We start from the raw sequence: 24,684 nt of genomic DNA on the forward strand, positions 1-24,684 counted from the left end.
TCACTCAATATCTTGAAAATACTTTGTTAGACATACATCAAACTTGGCATATTGTCCCCTCGATGCGTACAGTATTATTTTAGATTTGAGATTACAATGTCAAAGGCTTTAAGGGTCTGATTAAAGTAAATTACTTGTACCCCATAATGATACTGAGATCTGACAGAAATAAAAATACCGGTAGGTATTACATTGTATATTTGTCTTAATCTCAACTGAGGTTTTGCTCAGCTAAAAATTCGGACTGATGTTAGCCGTTTTTACTAGTGAAAGCATAAGTCCAAATTTCCAGATAATCCATCGTCGGATACCCACGGGTGATCTCATCTTTATTCACCATATAAAGACGAAATCATCCGTGGGTTTCTGACGATGAGATAATCTGAATCTCAGTCAAGATTATGGTTGCCCCAGACCAATAGATAATCATTTTTTTTTCACTATCACTACATACATTTTAACTTAGAGGATGATCACATTGCCCGAAGACAGGGCTTATAATATTTGTTTTTAAAACATTTCTAGTTAACAATGAATAAAAATACACAATTGTAGAGTCAAAATATGACACCCTAGCTCCATTTTTAATGAAGACACAATAGTTATAACAATGCATTTTGAAGATAAAATACAATATGAAGCAAGGAATAACAGTGATTGTTTAAAGAACAAATAAAAGAATTTACTTTACATATAATAAAGATTCTCGACAATTTGTGCAAAATCTTATGCGTGAAAAGAAGAAAAAACTTGTTGTGGCCTTCAACTCGACATTTAGATATACCCGGTATCGAAGACGTATTGTCGATTAACAATGGTAATTTCCATTCCTATGTCGATACGATATATTCTTGTAAGCTTGAGATAAAAGATACCATAGAGTTTAACACATCTATTTCATATTTGGATATTTTACTGTAAAAGACGTTAATGGTATTCCAACAACAAGCTCTATGATGACGTGATGGCATCAACTTTTCTATCGTCAACTTCCCTTACTAATGCAGCAATATACCTTCATCATCTGCAGACGGAGTTTATATATCTCAATTGATTCGATACGCAAAAGCATGCTCTACGTTCGAGAAATTTCTAAAACGATGTAAATTATTGACCAACAAGTTGATGAAACAAGTTTAGAGTCATCATTTCGAAGTTCTATGGTCGATACAATGACCTTGTCAGCAAAAACAGTTTATCATTGAGTCGAATGCTGACTGACGTTTTTCATACTGATTGTTAATCCATTATTTATAGAGTGAACTGACGACAGATTTTTCCGTTATTTCCCGATCATGACAAGGAGCACACAGCGGGTGTGTTCAGTCGTCAGGGAGTGCTCACTACTCCATGGCACCTGATCCTACCTTTTGGAGGTCCGTGTTTGCTCTGCTCCTATTTTGTATTGTTTATGGACTTTTGATCTTGAATACTGTTCTTTATCTCCATATGTTTTATTTATAACATTTATTACCTTTAAGATTTTTAAAATCATAAATCTCACCTCCCACGAATCTTTTTAAATGTTTCTTTGAAACTTTAATAATAAAAAAAAAAACTTTATAGAGAAATATCTCTAAAACTTTGTTATCTATTTACATTAAAGTTATGGGTTTCACAATAAATTAGCTTGCGCTACATTTAATCTAGGGCTAGAAAACTAGCTATCGGAAAACACACTAACTGTAAGATCTCACTACGCATGCATATAGATACTATACTCCTATCCTGTTATGCATGTATTATTACGAAAATCCATGGAATCGCCACTCTAGACGGTCGTATTTTGAATGTCTAAATTTCATACCTAAATGACTAAATACTTCCAATAAGTATTCATGATGTGTAAGCAGTTAACTGCTGAATTCGACATACCGACCTATAAGAATTAATTGTGAATATACACCTATATGATACCTTTATAATTTTACAAAAATAAATTTTTAAATAAAATTGAAAAATAGACCAATTTTACCTCATCTAATACGGCCTTTGAATACATGAGTTGATGCTGTGTTTAGCAGCTGATGAGAGATCAGTAAATGATGATCTATAATGCCAAAAGCATTGATTAAATTCTTCAAACGACTGGCTATTTAGAGACATAAATTCTAGATCATCAGATTCTTCGTTTTTATTTTAAATCTCATGGCACTTCTGAAATTTCAGATAGTTTTGTTCTTTCTTTCTGGGAGTGTAAATGTTAATTCTTCAGTGGAACAAGAGATGTGGAAATTAATGGACGCCATGAATGACATATTCACCCAAAAATCGGTTTCTTACCACCTTTCAAATGTTGCATGCACTGAGTGCGCTTTAAGGACAAAGCTGATGAACGAAAAATCATTTTCTTGTCATCAAGAAAACCAGACGTGTTTGATTTACAGTACTTGTCACGTCAAGACTCGTCTGTTGACATCTGAGTGGGAACCAAGTGAAGGATGGAAACACTTCTGTACAGGTAAACAGTTGTTGAAATTATTATTACATTTTGAACATTTTTGTCGACCTTTTCCTTAATTACGTGTAAATTCATGGATTATTAATGTTTTTGAGAATTTTATGTACGATCAATCGTCGTCTAAGAGTCCCCAACATCAAATCCTTATTGTGCTTGATCTATATAGAATTATTTTACACGATTGAATGAATGTTTTACAAAAATAATAATCATATTTTGTAAGAATATTTTCAATCAAAAATACTAGTTGTACAAAAATGAGAAAAAAGTAGAACAGTTCATTGAACAAGTACGAAAACATACTAGAACATTTGTTGGCTTTAAAATAATATTATGGTAAACTATATTTAAATTTAAGTTAAAAAGGCAAACAAAAACTTCCATGATGAGAAAATTGACATATTATATTTATTTCAATAATTTAATATTTCAGCTGTTCATATGATAACTTTTAACGGTGATCCATGGATTGACATTGGCACTCTTTTAGCGAGAAGAGCATCGATTCGATTACAGATAAAGGCGGCTCGGGACGTTTACATTGGACTGGCGTCTGGGAGCACCACGGCTAGTTCTGGATATTGGATTGTACTGGGAGGTTGGTACAATACACAATCCTGTCTTCGAGACGGATTTCTTACCGGAAGTACGTGTTACTCGACGTCATTAGGGTCCCATCTTAGCGGTGCACAATTCACAAAATTTTGGATCAAGTGGCAATCAAGTCGCATTGAAGTTGGAATCGGTGAAACATTTGGTCATCAAACAATAATGGACTATACTTTTCCAAACGTATATCAAATCAATCACTTGTTACTAAGAAATGCATTCAGTTCGCAATGTGAATGGATCATTTATTTGTGACAAAACCATCTTTTTTTCGTTGAAAGTGACAATCATTATAATATTATTTTTTTCAACATGTTTAGTACCTAAAAGCATTTGTCTATATATATGTATATATCTAAATTTAGCAAGTTATACATGTAATTATAAATCAATATCAGAGGAATTTATTTCTCAAATTTGAAAAACAAAATCCATAGTACCTTTCGTTTACAAGATTTTAATATTTTAAACAATTTTCCCCATAGAATTTCACAGCATACACAGAGAACCTGTGCCCCAGGCTTTTGAAAAAAAGATGAGCATGCGCGGATCTAGAGGTAGTGTGGATGATCATGATGGTCTAGAGGGCACTTTAAGAGGGACGGGTTAAGTAATAGGGAGTTAAGGTAGAAAATTTTATTGCAAAAGCTTCTCTATATCACTCAGAAGAAGTGAAAGTTTCAAGCACAAACGGAATGTATGCATTTATGATCTTGACCTTTGACCTGTTGACTTCAAAATCAATGCGGTCTTTCTAAACCATACCCTGACCCTAACCCTAAAATTTCATTGTAAAAGCTCAAATGCTTCTCGAGATATCCTGCGGAAACAAAAGTGTTACAGAAAGACGGACAGACAGACAGACCGAAACTAGAACTGTCCAAACGGGACAAAATACCCCCGCTGGGTTTTTCAGAAGTAAGTTTTTCCATAATAAAGATATGCATCACACATGAATTATGAAATTTTTCTTCCAGTGACCTTGAAGTTCCCCAAATGACCTTGGGTCAAGGTCATGACACACCCTTGGGTCATGGGCAATCTTTGTGTGAAATGGGAACCTACCAAGTTTATCAATAAGAAAGATATGGACCGGACATGAATTATGAACTTTTTCTTCCAGTGACCTTGAACTTCCCCAAATGACCTTGAATCAAGGTCATGACAAACCCTTGGGTCATGGGCAATCTTTGTGTAGAATGAGAACCTACCAAGTTTATCCATAAGAAAGATATGGACCGGAAACAAATTATGAATTTTACTTCCAGTGACCTTGAACTTCTCCAAATGACCTTGAGTCAAGGTCATAACACACCCTTAGGTCATGGGTAATCTTTGGGTGAAATGAGAACCTACCAAGTTTATCCATAAGAAAGATATGGACCGGACACGAATTATGAACTTTTTCTTCCAGTGACCTTGAACTTTCCAAAATGACCTTGGGTCAAGGTCATGACACACCCCTGGGTCATGGGCAATCTTTGCATGAAATGAGAACCTACCAAGTTTATCCATAAAAAAGATGTAGACCGGACACGAATTATGAACTTTTTCTTCAGTGACCTTGAACTTCCCCAAATGACCTTGGGTCAGGTCCTGACACCCTTTGGACATGGGCAATCTTGGCATGAAATGAGAACCTACCAAGTTTATCCATAAAAAAGATGTAGACCGGACACGAATTATGAACTTTTTCTTTCAGTGACCTTGAACTTCCCCAAATGACCTTGGGTTAAGGTCATGACACACCCTTAGGTCATGGGCAATCTTTGTGTGGAGTAGTAGATTCTAATGTCCCTCCGTAAGAAAGATATGGACCGGACACGTTTGCACAGACAGACGGACAGACGGACAGTCGGACAGACAGACAGATGGACAGACGGACAAGGTGATTCCTATATACCCCCCCCCCAAACTTCGTTTGCGGGGGGTATAATTAATATCCCCCACTTTTAGTAAAAGCGGCTATCAATAATTATGGTGATGAGGCATTCAGTCCTCTCGAATTTTTTCATTGATTGTTGAAATGTAACCTTTTGCCTTTTCTTTTGGGAAGAGATATGTCGATTTTGTCATGGTTGTTAGTCGTTTTGGTAAATAGATTTTGGACCATTAATTTGAATCTATGATTAGAAGAGTTGCAGTTTTAATATTTCATTTCTCATTTTCTAAGTCAGAATTTACTTCGCTTTAAATAGTTTACGTTTGAAATATACATAAATTCATAAAATCTACTGAAACATGATACATACAAGAAGTCTCTAACGAAATTTTAGCTCTGCTGATGTGTTCTTATAAAAACAAGATGTGTTTGTGAAACACTGATGCCCCGTATGGTAACATAGCGAAGGTTAAGCTTTCTCAAATGCAGATCAAATATGTTGGTACCTAAAGTAAGGCCTTTTCACGAGAAATACAAATGTTTAATATAAAACCCTAGCACCACCTGTTCAAGGGTTATGACCAAGGTTAACATTTTTTAAGGTAGCACAAACTCTGGGGTCAAGGTCAAAGGGTCAAGGTTGTTGGTTTCTAAAGAAAGGCCTTGTCTCAAAGATTACACATGGGAGGTATGAAAGCGCTGGCCCTTACCATTCAAATGTTATGACCAAGGTTAAAGTTTGTAAAAAGTAGGTCAAACTCCAAGGTCAAAGGGTCAAGGTTCTTGATATCCACTGAAAGGTCTTGTCACATGAATTACATATGTGAAACATGAAAGCTCTAGCCCCTACTGTTCAAAAGTTATGGCCAAGGTTAAAGTTTGTAAAATGCAGGTCAAACTCCAAGGTCAAGGTCAAAGGGTCAAAGTTGTTGATATCCAAGAAAGGTCTTCTCACAAAGATTACATATTTGAAGTATGAAAACCCTAGCCCTTACCGTTCAAAATTTATGGCCAGGGTTAAAGTTTTTTCGTAAGTTCGGAAATCTCCAAGGTCAAGGTCGTTGGTATCAAATGAAATGTCTTTCCACAAAAAATATTTATATGAAGTATAAATGTCCTGGTTTCTACTGTTCAAAAGATACGACCAAAGTAAAAGTTTGGAATTTTTGTGTGAAAGTGGGTCAAACTCCAAGGTCAAGGTCAAAAGGTCAAATTTGGTGGTATCGAAAGAAAGGTCTTGTCACAAGAAATACATATGTGAAATATGAAAGTCATAGTTCCACTAAATCAATAGTTATGGGCTAGGTTAAAGTTTGTGTGGACAAACAGACAGCTAGACAGACGGACAGACACGACAAAACTATATACCGCCGTAAACGAAGCATAAAAATATCAGAAAACACAGATATAAGGTCTTATTGTATAAAAAAAAAAGTAGAGGGTAAAATTTTTATGGGGTTCATTTTTCAACGTTTTTTCTACGGTCGAAAAATGACCCTACTTGTCGTAGAATATTGACCCTGGGTCACTTTTCTACGGTCGAAAAATGACCCTGGTCAATATTCTACGGGGGTCACTTTTCGTCGTTACATGGACTTTACGCTAAAAAGTGCCAGGTTCCTACTAAAAAGTCAAAATCTACAAATTTCCACGATGCATGCAAAGCTCAGCTTTTCTCCAACCGAAAACAATGTCTTAGAGTTGCAAAGAAACACACTTCTCCATCAATGAATCCAGCTAGTGTCATAATTCAATTATTCAATTGTTTTCTCTCTATCTATAACAAAAATCTATGTCCATTATACCTTCTTAAGTTTGGAGGCCCTTCGACGCTCTACCAACTACATCCAACTCGGTTTAGACTTGATAATAAGCTATTGTTGAAATTCATATTGATTGTTATTTACCTTCGTCTATAATACATTCGGAAACCTGGTTTTACCAGTTCTTGGACTATATATTGAAAGACATTAAGGAATACGTATGGCACCATTCTATTTTTCGTTGTATTACGGTCCCACAGAGCCGCTTCTTTATTACCCGCCAAAATTCTTTCTTCGCCTTGTAAGCTAAACAACGGATTTAGTCCAGGAATTACTTTTTAAAATATCTAATTGGTTATATCAGCATGAATGATACATCTTAGACGTTAAAATATATCTATCTATCTTGAAGATGCATCCCTCTAAGAAAATACATATATATCTGTTTGATATTTCTCTTAAATCTAAAGGCAAAAGTCTTTATGAAATATCTACACAGCTAAGACTCTGTATAAAATAAGGCAATATCTCTTTCGGGATATCTGGTTTTTAGAATAAATTGGTTTGCAGTATACATTTTCACAGATTCCCTTTTTAATAGATAAAAATCCAAACTAAAGGCATACCGAGAATTATGACCATTTATAAAATCGCCACTCTAGAGGGCTAAATATCATACCTAAATGAATAAATATAATTTCATCAATTATTCAAGATATCGAAGCTATTAACTTCTATATTTAATCTACTAGCCAATAAGAATTACTTTATGCATCACTCCTATATGCATCTATATGTAATTTATACGTTCGCCATTTTACAAAAATAAATAAATTAAATTAGAAAACAATAAAAAAAAAATTTTACCACACCTACTCTGGTCTTTTAAAAATACATAGGTTGTTGACTATGCATAGGAATTTATTTGGTATTTAGCAGGTGATGAGAGAGGTGATAAGAGCAGTCTATAATTGCTAGAAGAATTGATTAATTTCTACAAAGGACTGGGGACTTAGGGACATACATTACCATAGTTAGAATCTTCATTGTTATATTGAATCTCATGGCACTTTGGAAATTTCATATTATTTTGTTCTTTCTTTATGGGAGTATAAATGTTAATAATTCTTCAGCTGAGCGAGAGACATGGAAAGTAATGGACGCGATGAATGACATATTCACCCAAAAATCGGTTTCTTACCATCTTTCAAATGTTGCATGCACAGAATGCACAATAAAGACAAAGTTAATGAACGAAAAATCATTTTCTTGTCATCAAGAAAACCAGACGTGTTTGATTTGCAGTGCTTGTCACGTCAAGACTCGTCTGTTGACATCTGAGTGGGAACCAAGAGAAGGATGGAAACATTTCTGTACAAGTAAGTAGTTGTTTGTACATGCAGTTTGTATGAGGCGCTGTTTTCGGTATTTATTGTCATTTAGTGATATCACCAATTCGAAAAGGAAATGTCACATATTTTAATAGGTAATAAAACGTATTTGAATAGGTAATGTCACTCATTCAAATTGAATAGGCGATATCACTTATTCGAATAGTTGATATTACTTTTTCGAGTAGGAGATATCACTTTTTCGAATAGGTGATATCACCTATTCGTGTTTTATGTATAGGTGATATCACACACCGGTATTCAATTTGAATTAGAGACATCAACAATCGAATAGGCGATATCACCTATCTGTATTCTTACAACAGTAAATAATGAATGCTCCCTTCCTCAAGACCATCTAGATTTCCATTAAAACCAAGCAAATTCGGACTGTCCAGTTTTCCCCTGTATTTTAGTCCAAGACTTTTTAAATGCCTTATGTTATCGATCCCTTTAAAGTCATAAAAAAATTTAAATCATAAATGTATAACAGAGTCGCATACCTTAATCTTTTTACAATGTAAAGTGGGGCATCATCTCTATGGAATAGTTATAATGCGTTTTAACGATTTTTCCTCCAGTATATATGATGGATAAGTGTAATAAATATAAATAAACATGTTCTACTGGGGTGCTTAAAACTAAGTACAAAGCTGTAATTCACTGTCTCCAAAAATGCTAAGCTATGAAACGAAATGGAAAGTAAATGAGATTCAAGACTACCGTATTGGAAGCAGTTGTTATTTCATAGATAATTTGAATAGGTGATAACACCTATTCAAAATAATTGGGTGAAATCTCCTATTCGATTAGGTGATATTGCCTGTATGATTTAAATAGGTGATATCATGATCACCAATTCGAATAAATGAAATCACCTATTTAAAAAGATTATTAAAATTTTCTCGTGCATAAGATTTTTTGTCATTGTTGTTAGCTTAAATACCTCATATTTACGACAAAATAATCTCGATATGTTATTACGAGATATTTTTCTTGTAATAACAAGAAGAATTGTCATGATTATGAAATCTTTTCGCATAATTACGAGATAATCATCTCGTTTAAACTAGATACTTTTCTCTTAAAAACGAAATCTTTTTTGTAATATCAAAATCTGGTAAAAAAAATTAACAAACAGAAAAATATTACTCGCTCCTACTTTGTACGTAATTACAACAAAGTAGGGGCGCGTAATATTTTTCCTCTTGATTCTTGTAGGCTTCCGTTCATTAAAATTAAATTATAATAAATGCACAGGGGCAATTAACATGCTAAATTTGAATTTACGTAATGGTTATATATTCAAAATTCAAATTTAGCATGTTACTACACCCTGTGGATAAATTATATTGAAAGGCAAAAAAAAAAAGAAAAAAGAAAAAAAAAGAAGAAGAAAAACAAATTTTACTTTCATGATGAGAAAATTGACACATATTATTATTATTCTGATATTTTCAGCTGTTCATACGATTACTTTCGACGGTGATCCTTGGATTAACATAGGCACTCTTATAACAAGAAGAACATCGATTCGATTACAGATAAAGGCGACCCAGGACGCTTACGTTGGTCTGGCGTCTGGGAACACCACGGCTAGCTCTGGATATTGGATTGTACTGGGAGGATGGTCCAATACAAAATCATGTCTTCGAGACGGATTTGTTTATGGAAGTACCTGCTACTCGACGTCAATAGGATCCCATCTTAGCGGTGCACAATTCACAAAATTTTGGATCAACTGGCAGTCAAGTCGCATTGAAGTTGGACTCGGTGATACATTTGGCCATCAATCAATATTCGACTATACTTTTGCAAACGTTTATCAAATCAATCACCTGTTACTAAGAAATGCTTACAGCTCGCAATGTGAATGGATCATTTATTTGTGACAAAACTATCTTTTTTTCGTTGAGAGTGACACTCAATATAATATTTTTTTCAATACAGTAAAACTCGTTTAGTACGAAAATGGATATAGCGGATTCACGGATATAGCGAAGTTTTTCTGGGTCCCCTGCAAAATTCTTAACAAATCCTTGTAAAATTTTACGGTTATAACGAACTCTGATATAACGAATTTACGGATATATTTTGGGTCCCGTTGAAGTTAAATATAATGAAATTTACATCTTTTATAACGAACTTTCAAAGATCTCAAAATTTGATAAATTGAACTGACTTATTTTTGTTCATGGAATTGTATATATTATTCAATTCACAAAACCTTATTTATCGAAGGTATGTTTTGTAATATCTGCTTTTCTAACATATTTGGTAGTAATACTTAAAGGAAAACATGCATATTGCGAATTCGCTTTATATAGTTTTAAGGATTTGTTATACGGTTATAATGAATTTCGGATATAACGAATTAAATTCACAGGTCCCTAGGACTTCGCTATAACCGAGTTTTACTGTATGTTTACCTAAAAAAATATGCCCATATATATCTTAGCAAGTTAAACATTTAATTATAAATCAATATCTGCGGAATTTATTTCTCAAAAAAAACCATAGTGACTTTCATTTACAAGATTAAACATTTTAAAATATTTTCCTCAATGAATTTCACAGCATATACAGAGAACCTGTGCCCCAGGCTTCTGAAAAAAGATGAGCATGTGCGGATCTAAGGAGTGGGGATGGTGGGTCTGGAGGGCACTTTACGAGGGACGGGTTGGGTAATAGGGAGTCAAGGTACAAAATTTCATTTCAAAAGTTTTTCGATATCACTCAAAAGATGTGAAAGTTTCAAGGACAAACAGGATATATGCATTTATGACTTTGTCCTTTGATCTTTTGGCCTAAAAATCAAGACGGTCTTTCTTGGCAGTTGTTAGACTGAATTGAAAATCATTCTTTAAAAGTGCAAAAATATCCACTTCTTACATTGAAGCGGGGCATTTGTCCTTCATTGTTGTGTGTTCTGATCCCATACCATGACTTAGAATCCCCGCCGTGAACATGCCACTACGGAAATATCGAAAGTCAAATAGTCCATATTCCAGGCCAGCGCCAGCCACAGCCACATCATCGGCACCGGCGCAATCCACTGTCACAGTCGCCACACACAGCCATACTCCTATAGATGTAGTGACGTCATCACCAGCATCGGTGCCCCAAACGGACGCAAACAGGATCACAGAGCAGCCCAATCAAGATACGACAGGTACAAATACTTGTGTGGGATTTGAAATTTATAGCAATAATGATAATAGTGATCTTATGACCCCAATGCCGTAGACAACACATCATTTAAGTTAGGGTTTAATGTCAATGCGACTACTCGTACTAAAATAGAAGAAAGTCAATACGTAGACTTGGCCGTTGTTGAATCACGTTTTGTCCGCAGTCACGTTATGTCCGCCGTCACAAAATGTCCGCCACTTTTTCGGAAAAATCGTCACGTTATGTCCGCCGTCACGAAATGTCCGCCTCTTTTTCAAAAAAATCGTCACACTATGTCCGCCGCCACAAAATGTCCGTCTTTCTTCCTGACAAATCGTAATCCCAGATAGTATGACTATGTTGGGCCAACATTTGTTAAAGGTTGTATGGTTGGTGTTGGGGGAACAACGTTGGGCCAAAGTTGGACCAATGTTACCAAGTCAACCTTGTCGACCATGACGGAATTCCTATGTTGGCCCAACTTTGGTCCAACGTAAGCAACTTCCATTCACTTTAGTTTCCAAGGAAGGAAGGATCCTGGTGTTGGCCCAACGTTGGACCAATGTTTGTAATACACCCTAAAAGAAAGTGTATTTACAAGTTGGTAGTAGTATGTTGGCCCAACGTTGGCCCGATGTTTATAATACACCCTTAAAGAATGTGTCTTCTCAAGTTTGTAGTATTATGTTGGCCCAACGTTGGCACAATGTTTGTAATACATCCTTAAAGAAATTGCCTTATCAAGTTGGAAGTAGAATGTTTCCCCAACGTTGGCCCGATGTTTCTAATACACCCTTAAATAAAATGTTTTATTAAGTTGGTAGTATTATGTTGGCCCATCGTTGGCCCATTGTTTGTAATACACCCTTAAAGAACGTGTCCTATCAAGTTGGTAGTTCTATGTTGGCCCAACGTTGGCCCAATGTTTGTAATACACTCTTAAAGAAAGTGTCTTATCAAGTTGAAATAGTATGTTGGACCAACGTTGGCCCGATGTTTCTAATACACCCTTAAAGAAAATGTCTCATCAAGTTGGTAGTATTATGTTGGCCCAATGTTGGCACTTTGTTTGTAATACACACAAGTGTTATTTTGTTTAGGTGTTTTAAAGATGGGATTTTTATATTGGGCCAACGTTGGTCCAATTATTATACTGCCAGCTAATTGATAGTGTTAATATTATAATTAGCTGCTGGGCTTTACGTTGGGACAACGTTCGCACATTCTGAAATAATTAAGAGGACTTTCTTTGTCCATGCTTATCATTGGATGCCTGCTTTTGTTTAGATATATATTCAACATTTTTACTTTGCACTTAAGTGATCACAGCACCAAAGAATGTTTAATTCTATTTTTTGAATTGTGTTTATGCTTATTTATTTGTAATAATTCCCAGATAGCAGAACATCGTTAGCCCACTCTTACATAATGGTTCTATTATCTATGTTGGGTTACCTTGATTGGGCCAACGATGGCCCAACATGGAATATTGATAGCTGGTTATATATAATGGTGCGCTAATGTTGGGCTAACTGTTGGCATGATATAATAAAACTATTATCATGAGAGAAAATGTTTGTTTGGGGATTGGCATCGGCCCTACGTTGGCCCAATATACCATGAATCTGACTGAGCATCATGGGTAGACAACAACCGGGCTACTTGTAATATCCGCGCCATTTTTAATCTGACACGAGCGAGCGTAATGAGACTGATACCTTGCATATCTGCATCCACTTTGTAAGTATTTATATATGTTTGCCTCGGCACAGCTGAATTAACGTTTAGTTTTTAAACGATATGTTGTACAAATCTGACACGGGGAAGTGCAGAGGCCAGGTGCTGTTGGGTCAACACTGTACCCCAGGTAGCATGCTAACATTGGGCCAACGTTGGGCCCATGTAATTGGTTACATCGGGCCAATGTTGGCAAATGACATTCACCCAATATAAGTTTGCTCATCGGCCCAATGTTAGCCCGGTATGTTGGGTCAACGTTGGCCCAATGTAGAGTGTTATTTCTACAGATATTGGCCCAACGTTGCGCCAACATTGGCCAAATGAATGTGACATTGTTGGGGAAACGTCAACAAGAACATTGGGCCGATGTTGGCAAATGACGTTGGCCCAGTGTCATTTTACTCCTATACCCAATGTTTGCCCGATATATTGGACCAAAATTGGGCAAATGTGTATAAACATTTAATTGTTACAAATCTGTATATTAACAAATCTGATCGTCTCTACAATTAGAAATAAATCTACAACCAATCCTACTTGAAAATTCAAGCTAGCTAAAATAAATTTAAAATTCTTATAATTTATCAAAACAAAATAAATTATCAGTGATTAATTTTTTTGTTTCTATGCAAGAAAAATAAATGAAAGTATAAAATAACAAACGTGTTTTGATACAGATAAAACAATAAATAATTTGCCCCTTATTTAGATTGAAATTTGTGTCTAGAAGAATGCATTTCAGAAGTCTACCACTTAATTTACTTATATACACTTAACGTCGAGTACATGATCAAACATTTTGAAAATGTTGAATTTGTTAAAGTTAAAACAAAATTAATTCAATACTAAACATAAATTGGGTTCTTTCATTTAAAATTTGTTCAGTGTAACGACAAATTTTCAATACTTGTATTTTATATGGGGCAACATTGAATCAAAATCGTTGTGATGATGATGATCAAGCGTAAAAATGTTATGCATAAATGCCTTCTTCACGCAAGCTAATCACTTCATCACACCATGAAATAAAAAAGACGGTTATTCCTTAATTGACAGCTTAAACATATATATAGTGATATACTTGTAAATTTAATCGTATGTTTACTCTTTACTGAAAAAGTAACAAATGTATTAAGTACCAAACACTACAATTTTAGTGCTACTGGAGATTCTAAAAAGACATTGAGAACACAATCAAAGAATAGCTAAGGTATGCCATGGACAGGGATGGGGGAGGAAGAAACAGACAGAGAAGAAAAGAAGGGGAGGAGGAGACTCAGGAGAGAGAAGAAGAGACTTAGGAGAGGGATCAGATGGAAAGTGGCAGTACCTAACTTTTTTCTGTTATATATTATGACATACCTGTAGTTCTACCCTTTTCTGTGTCTGTTTGTTGGTTACAAACACAATGCAGATGCCAGAAACATTTTTGTGTAAGTAATCAAAATGACGGGATTCATTTTAGTATTATTTTAAGAACAGGGGGGTTTTGATTATTTGTTAGACGTGCTTATTGATACCTGTAATTTACTTAACTTGTGCATAAATTTACAGCAGAGAGGGATTATACAGTCATGTAACCCTACATGTATCGCTTGAAGTGAGCACCAACTTTTAGTTCTTTATTAATGTTTTCTTCATGCACTGAGCAATAAAATTATAGTATGTTATAATTTAATTTTATATTTTGATTTCTTTTTCCTCAGTTTTTTTAATTAATGTAGAGCTACACGTACTTACAATGCAATACTTGTTGATGGCAATTCTATGAGATATTTAGAATATGTATTAAACTATTAATCAAGCATATATAACATATATAGATAGTATTAAAGGACTTTTACCATTAAACTGTACTACAAAACTAGTACAACCTTATTGTATATATTTGTTTGTCAATTTTGAGGACAAATAGCCAGCAGTGAAGAGCAAATGAGTTGTCATGATGGAGAGCCAATAAGTTACAAACCAACGTTGGCCCAAAAATGATGTTTTCCTAATATTGAAAGAATAAGTGGCCCAACAATAGCTCAATAATATCCGTTCGTTGGTACAACAATAAGTAAACAAGTTGGTCTGATTAAGGGCCGATGAGCAAATTACCGTTGGCCCAACATTAATTGCTTACAATGGCCCAATTGTACAAAAATGACGTTTGCACAATATTGAAATAATACATTGACCCAACAGTGGCCTAATATTAACTGTTACATTGGCCCTACAAATAGCCAACAAGTTGGTCTGATTAAGGGCCGATGAGCAAATTACCGTTGGCCCAACATTAATTGCTTACAATGGCCCAACTGTACAAAAATGACTTTTGCCCAACATTGAAAAAATACATTGGCCCAACAGTGGCCCAATATTAACTGTTACATTGGCCCAACAATAAGCCAACAAGTTGGTTTGATTAAGGGCCGATGAGCAAATTACCGTTGGCCCAACATTTATTGCTTACATTGGCCCAATTGTACAAAAATGACGTTTGCCCAATATTGAAATAATACATTGGCCCAACAGTGGCCCAATATTAACTGTTACATTGGCCCAACAATAAGCCAACAAGTTGGTTTGATTAAGGGCCGATGAGCAAATTACCGATGGCCCAATGTTGAATGCAAACGGTGGCCCAACATAAGGAGCATTGTTGGCCCAACAAAAGTCCAATAACATTCTGCTATCTGGGATATTATGTCCGCCACCAAGAAATGCCCACATTCCACATTCCACATTTTTCCGAAAACCGAAAAAGAGGCGGACATTTCGTGACGGTGGACATAATGTGACGGCGGACAAAACGTGACTCAACAGCCGTGCTATATTTAAAAGCTCAATCTTCAGAAACGCCCACTAATACGTTTCAAATCACATATCACAAATCAAAATTACAAAAGTGGACAGACGCATTCCTGATATTTAGCAGCATTTATCTTTCAGTTCACAAAGACAAAACCCAACACTTACTCAAATACATGCACGACGTCCGAATCGGGGCAGACAGAGGGGGCAACTTTATGAAATACGATGAGCAGTTTAGACTCCAGCTTACTTCTTGGGAGGACATCGACACTGCATTGTGGCTGATGTGCATGTCTGGGGGTCGAATATCTCACAAACACAGGCCAGCACACCCTCACCTGCATCACAGCACAAGTGTTACAACTACAACTTTCAAGGCTATTGTACTGAACAGGGTTCGAGGGTTGCACATATGCACACCTATGCATGAAGTGTAAAAACCTCACGGCATGCAACAATGTTACTTAGCCCGCCCTTTCAACAACCAAAGTCCTCGTGCACAAAACTACAACTTTCGTCCCTCTTCAACAAATGCTATTACCCAGCGGGGACCACGCCCCCGGGCTATGGGACCTAGGTTTTTCACCCATTAAACTTGACCAAATAACGCCCTTGCTTCAACAATATACAAGTAAAGATTTAGCTGCATTGGGGGATTGCATCAGGGGTTTTCTTTGTTATACGAGGTTCCACGCACTGGATCATTTGCAAACAGCTCAGTTACCAACATAGAAAACTTGCACATTTCCCCGATAGGTATTGTCCCCAAAGCAGAAGGGGGTGGAGGATGATCACACATCTCTCATATCCACCTGATGAACTCGTACATTGACCCTAAAAACACTTCGGTTCACTATACATCATTTGATCAGGTAGTTGACACCATTAGCAGGGTGGGAAGGGGTGTTTGGCTAGGAAAAATGGATATTAAAAGCGCATTTCCTCTGCTTAGGGTGAGGAAAGAAGATTTTCACTTGTTAGGGTTTTATTTTCAGGGTAACTACTTTGTAGATAAGTGCCTCCCGTTCGGTTGTTCAATCTCATGTAGCATTTTCGAGAAATTTTCAACCTTCTTGGAATGGGCAGTTAGGGCTAGGACAGGGGTCAACACAATACATCATTACCTTGACGATTTCATCTTCATAGGGGTCAGCAACTCGAATCAGTGTTTTCAATTCATGACAACCTTTAAAGACTTATGCGAAGAATTAGGTATCCCTCTTAATAAAGATAAAACAGAAGGCCCTTGTACTGTCCTTACTTATCTCGGATTGGTCATTGACACTGTATCGCAAACAATTAAAATCCCCAATGAAAAGCTCGCTGAATTACAAGCATTGCTCAAAGACATCATAAAAAGGGAGAAAATCACACTAAAACAAATGCAGTCAATGGTAGGAAAATTAAATTTTGTCAGCAAAGCAATTAGAGGAAGTAGGGCATTCAATAGGCGATTTTAAAATGCAATGATTGGGATAAAAAAAAACACACCACTATATTCGTGTTACATCTGCCATTAGACAAGACCTTCAAGTTTGGCTTAGATTTCTTGAAAATTTCAATGGGTCAACATACTTTCAACAAAACCAGTGGGACTCGGATTCCATCTTACACTTGTACACAGATAGTGCAGGAAACGCAGATCTTGGCTGTGGGGCCATATTTGGGGAAAATATTTTTAGAGCTGAAATAATTTTTAAATAGAAACAGTCAAAGTACAGGTGTTAAGCTCTTTTTAAATATGTTCTCTGAAGAACTTTTAGGGCCGAAACAATTTTACTTTAGGAGTTAAGCTACTGTATATTATGTAAATTCTTGTTTTATTTTTAGTTGGTCTTTCACCTCTAACTTTATTTTACAGCACCTCATAGAATAGATTTTACTAACTGTCTTTTCTTCACTTTATCTCTTTTATTATTTTTAATTTTTATGCCTTTTATGAAACAACCTTATCGGGTGCTCCTTATACATAGGAGGGAAATCCACAACTGAACTGAACTGAACTGAATGAGCATTTCTTAAATGGCCCCCAGGTTGGAAAAACGTGAAAATTAGGTCAGATTTAACATTCTTGGAACTAGTACCAATAGTTTTGTCAATAACATGCTGGAAAAAACAGTTGCAGAACAAAAAAAATCATACTCCATATAGACAACATGGCATTAGTTAGTCCGATCATCCGAATTCCTCAAATTACTTTGGACATTGAAGTACATGTAGATCATCTTTTAAAGTCTTCTCTGGCATCTAACACAAGTCAGGCCTATGCTGTAGGACACAAAGCATTCGAAACATTCTGTGACAGTCAGGGGGTAACTCAAGTCTGGCCACCAGACTTGCAGCATATTATCAGGTTTTTAGGTTATTTGTCAGTTAAAGGGTACTCATCCTCCACAGATCGCAATTACATATCGGCAGTAAGTTTCAAATGTAAAACCCAGTTTTTCGTAGACCTAACCAAAGCATACATAGTCTCTAAACTGCTAGAAAGTTTTAGGAGAACACAGCCCACTTCTGATCAACACAAGCCAATTTCGAATAATATTATCCCGAGCTTGCAAACAATCTGTAATAGTAAGTACGAAGCTTGTCTTTTTGCTGCAGCATGTTCTCTTGCATTTTACGCTCTACTAAGGGTTGGAGAATTCTCATAAACAATGGGTAACACAACAGACTCCCTTTGGGCAATTACTGACATAAATATTTCTCAAAACATGTTGGAAATTACTGTTCGTTCCTCAAAAACCGATCAATATGCAAAGGGCTGTACTCGGACAATGTTAGCAACTCAGGGTGTTTCATGTCCAAGCCAGTTAGGAGAATCCAGGAATTTCTGGAAATTCGACCTGCTATTCCTGGTTCCCTTTTCTGCCATTTTAGTGGTAGGCCTTTAACATTTTTTCAAATGACATCTGTACTAGATAAGACAATTACATCAATTGGCCTTAATCCAGATTATCATAAAACACATTCATTTCGTAAAAGGGGTGCATCATGTGCAACACTAATAAGAGAATCAAGTGAGAACATAAAACATGCAGGGCGTTGGATTTCCAATTGCTACAAATCTTACATTCGTCCATGTAGTAATAATCAAAATTAATTCAACTACTAGCCTAACATCAATCAAGGTTTTTCAGATTCTCCAAGGGTATGGTTAGTTGGATCATCCATCATACGTCATGCCTTTCTACACTCCTTGACTTCCCCAATGGGTATTAATCTCCAACTGAATGCACAAATTTGGTGGCAGGGTTATGGCGGCTTAACACTCAACACACTCACTGCAGAGAAGGATAAACCATATAGCCAAACTTGAGGACCCCTCTAGCGTTATAGTTATACATTGCAGAGGAAATGATATTGGATTGATTGATTGTATATTGCTTAACGTCCCTCTCGAGAAATTTTCAACCATATGGAGACACTACCACTTGCCGGTGGAGAGCTGCAAATTTTGTCCTATACTCGGCACTCAAGGCCATTGAGCAGGGAGGGATTCTTTTCGTGCCAGCACCTACTGCGACACAGGACCTAGGTTTATACGGTCTCATCCGAAAGACTGGTCTTCACGTCCCACAGTGAAATTCGAACTAGCGACGTAAGGATTGAATCCTTACTTTGCGACACTAAAGCAGACGCTCTAACCACCACGCGGGCGACGAAATGATATTGGAAAAACAAAAACTCAGAAGTTGTTAGTAAATGTACAGCAAGTGCACAAATTTTTAGCTCTTAAATTTCCTTCTACAAAACTTGTATGGTTGAGTTGTTGCCTCGCATTAAGTGGCGTTACTCAAACAATGTCAGAGCAATGGAAACAACGCGAGCTAGAATAAATAGACAGGGTATGCGTTGCTTCATTAATATAGGCGGGGCAATATATCACCCAGAATTCAAAAACAAAGATGAATATTTATTCAAAGAAGATGAAGTTCATCTATCCAAAGAGGGAAATGAGATATTCTGTCAAAACCTTAAAAATGGCCTGCAACAATTCCCGAAAAAGTGTTCAAATTCTATGAGATTTGGGGTCCGCGGTGGAATTTTTTGCAGTCTGAGTGGCTCTTGCCAACGTGGGGGTTTCACTGTACAGTATGAAGTACTAAGTGCTGATGGTCGTATAAGGGACCCCCCCCCCCCCTTGTTGGCGAGATCTTCCGATCTTGTGGCGGAAGATCCACTCACGTTCAATGCCAGAAATAAAAACTTACTGAAATGAAGCATTCCATATTGTGGGGGATGCTGACACACATGCAAATCAACCCGGTGCTGTTGGCATCCCTTCATAATTAATTGAAAACATGCTGTCATTGGTAAATACAATTGTTGATTTTGATGTTGATGAAAGACAAACTGAAAGTCATTGAAATATTGACAATTTGATGTTGATAATACAATGAAGTTGCTGATAATGTTGAAATGTTGATCTAACGTTGATTGTTGATATAATTTGTCATTAATATCTCATAAAATGTAAATATGTTTTGTGCTTGGGGCTTGCTCTTGCTAACTGGCATCCCCTTGCAGTTGTATGTTGTCTCACTTATAATTTAATGTACTTATTTCCACCGCGGCCAAAAATTTGCCACAAGTAAACTTTTAATTTGTTGTGTCATCTTTTCATACAAGTTCTGCGATAAAAATTGATAATTTGTTAAAACAAATTGATTATTAAGAAGTTAATAAAAGATACTGCTGCGTCCCTAATACGTATGATGCAATAACATTGTATATTATACAACAATGCTATTTTTTATATACAAACATCTAATAAGAAACCCTACACAGATGATATTTCCATTTCTAATTTTTCTCTCCATGATAAATCTTTGAAAGTTAGCGGAGTTGATTTCTTCATAATTCTACCGGAATGAAATTAAGTTGGTCGATAGATCAAGAGCTAAGGAGGCCTTATATGCATGCAAATCTCGTTCGCTTCTGTCTCTGTGTCTGACGCATAACGGTTAGAATAAAAATGGCTTGCGAAATATACCTTGTCACAGATTCCTTTTTTCATAAACAACAAATCCTAACCACAGGCATAAGGAGAATTATGACCATTTATAAAATCGCCCCAATAGAGGGCTAAAAATCATTTCGTCAATTATTCAAGATCTCGAAGTAATTAACTTCTATATTTGATCTACTAGCCTATATTAATTACTGTTACTTTATGCATCACTCCTATGTGTATCTATATATATATTATCATTTTACAAACAGCTTAAACAGCGTGACAGTTTGCTTGGTGGGGCGTGCTAAAATTTTGTGTGCCAGTTATCATTTTACTCATCGATTTGATCAATGAAATCAAAACTAATTTGCATATGAAACTCGGAATGCAACAATACTGGCCAATCACATTGATGAATGTTCACCAATACGACATTTGTAGTCAGCAGCAACACGTGGTCAGTCAAAGCCCGTTGTCTCTCCTCAAAAAAGAATGTATCATATTTGTTGCGATTTGACCGGATGGGTTTTTAAATAAGTAAAAGAAAATTTAGATAATGGAATTAGTAAGACTACTCTGCTATTGTTGTACTATATAGCTATCAATATCATCATTATAGGAAGTAAAACTTGGTTTGTCCGTTCACATGTGTTTATTCGATGCGATTGGTCAGTATTGTCAGTAGTATTGCTGGGTTCTGTGTTTCATATGCAAAGTATAATTGATTCCATTGAAATCAAACATCCAATCGATGAGTAAAAATGATAATCAGCATACAAAATTTTAACACGCCCTATCAAGCAAACTGTCACGCTGTTAGTAAACCAATAATAATTTATACATTCGCCATTTTACAAAATGAATAAAATAAAAAAAAACAACTGGAAAAACATTTTCCACACCTACTCAAGTCTTTTAAAAATACATGAGTTGATGACTATGCATAGGAATGTATTTTGTATTTGTATTTAGCAGATGACGAGAGAGGTGATGAGAGCAATCCGGTCCATAATCGCTAGAAGAATTTATTCAATTCTACAAAGGGCTGGATATTTAGGGACAAACATTACCATAGTTAGAATTTTCAATGTTATATTGAATCTCATGGCACTTCGGAAATTTCATATTATTTTGTTCTTTCTTTCTGGGAGAATAATTGTTAACTCTTCAGTTGAACAACAGACTTGGAAGGTAATGGACGCCATGAATGACATCTTCACCCAAAAATCGGTTTCTTACCATCTTTCAAATGTTGCATGCACTGAATGCATATATGCAGCTTTCAGGACAAAGCTGATGAACGAAAAATCATTTTCTTGTCATCAAGAAAACCACACGTGTTTGATTTACAGTGCTTGTCACGTGAAGAATCGTCTGTTGACATCTGAGTGGGAACCAAGTGAAGGATGGAAACACTTCTGTACAGGTAAGCAGTTGTTTGTACATGCAGTTTATATGAGGCGCTGTTTTTGGTATTTATTGTCATTTAGTGATATCAACCATTCGAATAGGTAATACATGTAACACCTCTTTGAATAGGCGATATCACCTTTTTGAATTGGTGAAATCACCTATTTGGATTAATAGATCATATCATCCATTTGTGCTTTTTTGGATAAGAAATATCACTTATTCAATTTGAATAACATGTAGTGAATTTGTGACATCAACAATTCGAATAGGTGATTTCACCTATTTGCTTTCTTACAGCAGTAAATAATTAATGCTCCCTTCCTCAAGACTAGATTTTCATTAGAACCAAGTAAATTCGGACTGCCCAGTTTTCCCTGTATTTTAGTCGAAGACTTTTAAAATGTCTTATGTTATTGATCCCTATATAACAACAGATTCGCATACCTTTCTCTTTTTACAATGTAAAGTGGGACATTTTTAACAATTTTTCCTCTAGTATACATGATGGATAAGTGTAATAAATCTAATAATTTGTGAGAAAACAACATGCGTGTTCTACTGGGGTGCTTTAAACTAAATGTACAACTGTAATTCATTGTCTCCAAGAACGCTAAATTATAAAACAAAGTGGAAAGTAAATGAGAGTTAAGACTATCGTATGGGAAGCAGTTGTTATATCATAGATAATTTAAATAGGTATTATAACCTATTCAAATTAATTAGGTGAAATCTCCTATTCGAATAGGAAATATCACCTATTTGAATTGGTGATATTACCTATTTGATTTAAATAAGTGATATCACCTATTCTAATAAATATCACCTATTCAAAGGGATCATTTTTCTCGTTACGACAAAGTAAGGGCGCTTAATATTCTTTATCTTGATACTTGTAGGCTTCCGTACGTTAAAATTAAATTATGATAAATTATATTGAAAATCAAAAAAAAAAAAAAAAAAAAAATGAAAAGCAAGTTTTTCTTTCATGATGAAAAAATAACACATATTATTAATCTGATAATTTTCAGCTGTTCATACGATTACTTTCGACGGTGATCCTTGGATTAACATAGGCTTTCTTATAACGAGAAGAACATCGATTCGATTGCAGATAAAGGCAACTCAGGACGCTTACGTTGGTCTGGCGTCTGGGAACACCACAGCTAGCTCTGGATATTGGAATTTACTGGGAAGTTGGTCTAATACAAAATCATGTCTTCGAGACGGATTTGTTTATGGAAGTACCTGCTACTCGACGTCACTAGGATCCCGACTTAGCGGTGCACAATTTTCAAATTTTTGGATCAAATGGCAGTCAAGTCGCATTGAAGTTGGACTCGGTGAAATATTTGGCCATCAAACAATAATGGACTATACTTTACCAAACGTCTATCAAATCAATCACCTGCTAATAAGAAATAGGTACAGCCCACAATGTGAATGGATCATTTATTTGTAAAATACACACACACACACACCTTTTTGTCGTTGAAAGTTCCTCTCAATATATTTTTTTTCAATATGTTTACCTTAAGAGTATGCCCATATATATCTAAAATTAGCAAGTTATACATACATATATAATTATAAATCAGCATCAGAGGAATTTATTTCTCAAATTTGAAAAAAAAATCCGTAGTAACTTTCATTTTACACGATTTTAACATTTTAAAATATTTTTCTCAATTGAATTTCACAACTTATTCAGAGAACATTTGCTCCAGGATTTTGAAAAAAAAAAGATCAGCATGCCGGATCTAGAGGGAGCGGGGTGGATGGGCCTGGGGCACTTAAAGAGGGACAGGTGGGGCATGCGCAATAAAGACTTAAGGTACAAAAATCATTTCAAAAGCTTTTTGATATCACTAAAAGAAGTGAAAGTTTCAAGAACAAACAAGATGTATGCATTTCTGACTTTGATCTTTGATCTTTTGACCTCAAAATCAATGCAGTCTTTCTTGGGCCACCGTGGGTTTTTGTGTAAATTTCATTGAGAAAGCTTAAAGCCTTCTCGAGATATCTTGTAGAAACGATAGTGTTAAAATAGATAGTATTACATTTTTATGATTTTAAGACCTTAATCTTTGATTTCAAAATCAAAAAGGTCTTTCTTATGCCACAGGAAGCTTCAAGTGTAAAATTTCATTCAAAAGCTCAAATGATTCTCGAGATAGCATGTGGAAACAAGTGTTACATACAGACAGAAAGAAATTAATATTCCCCACTTTTATTGAAAGCGGCTGTCAATAATTATACACTTGACAAAATTGCTACCACACCACTTATTATATTTTTTGTGAATTGAACATTTGCCTCTTTGGTATCAGTATATTTATAATATGCCATTTTTTCGATACAGTGGGATAAACAAATGTTTTGGTGTCGTGGCAAAACCCCTAACTGACTTTCATGCCCGAAAACCAATTTCCCGGCATAGATTGCGCACCTTTTTTTCCCAGATATACATTTTATGAATACTGATGATGCTCCTTGAAGTT

The 24,684-nt window shown here is 35.7% G+C and overlaps 2 protein-coding genes across 2 annotated transcripts; both read left to right on the forward strand.

Moving 5' to 3' along the window:
- The first annotated feature begins 2,226 nt into the window (after window positions 1-2,226).
- LOC134267978 (uncharacterized) lies at window positions 2,227-9,998 on the forward strand. The gene is made up of 2 exons (XM_062750184.1): window positions 2,227-2,461; window positions 9,568-9,998. Exons 1-2 carry the CDS (start codon window positions 2,227-2,229, stop codon window positions 9,996-9,998), a joined length of 666 nt encoding a protein of 221 aa, XP_062606168.1.
- An 11,830-nt stretch (window positions 9,999-21,828) lies between these two features.
- Window positions 21,829-23,645, forward strand: LOC134267975 (uncharacterized). The gene is made up of 2 exons (XM_062750181.1): window positions 21,829-22,199; window positions 23,215-23,645. Exons 1-2 carry the CDS (start codon window positions 21,878-21,880, stop codon window positions 23,643-23,645), a joined length of 753 nt encoding a protein of 250 aa, XP_062606165.1. The 5' UTR covers window positions 21,829-21,877.
- Window positions 23,646-24,684: the final 1,039 nt, after the last annotated feature.

This window comes from Saccostrea cucullata, unplaced genomic scaffold (assembly GCF_032062105.1).
Source record: "Saccostrea cucullata isolate Sc308-1 unplaced genomic scaffold, CSIRO_AGI_Scuc_v1 ctg1325, whole genome shotgun sequence".
NCBI classification, from domain to species: Eukaryota; Metazoa; Mollusca; class Bivalvia; order Ostreida; family Ostreidae; genus Saccostrea; species Saccostrea cuccullata.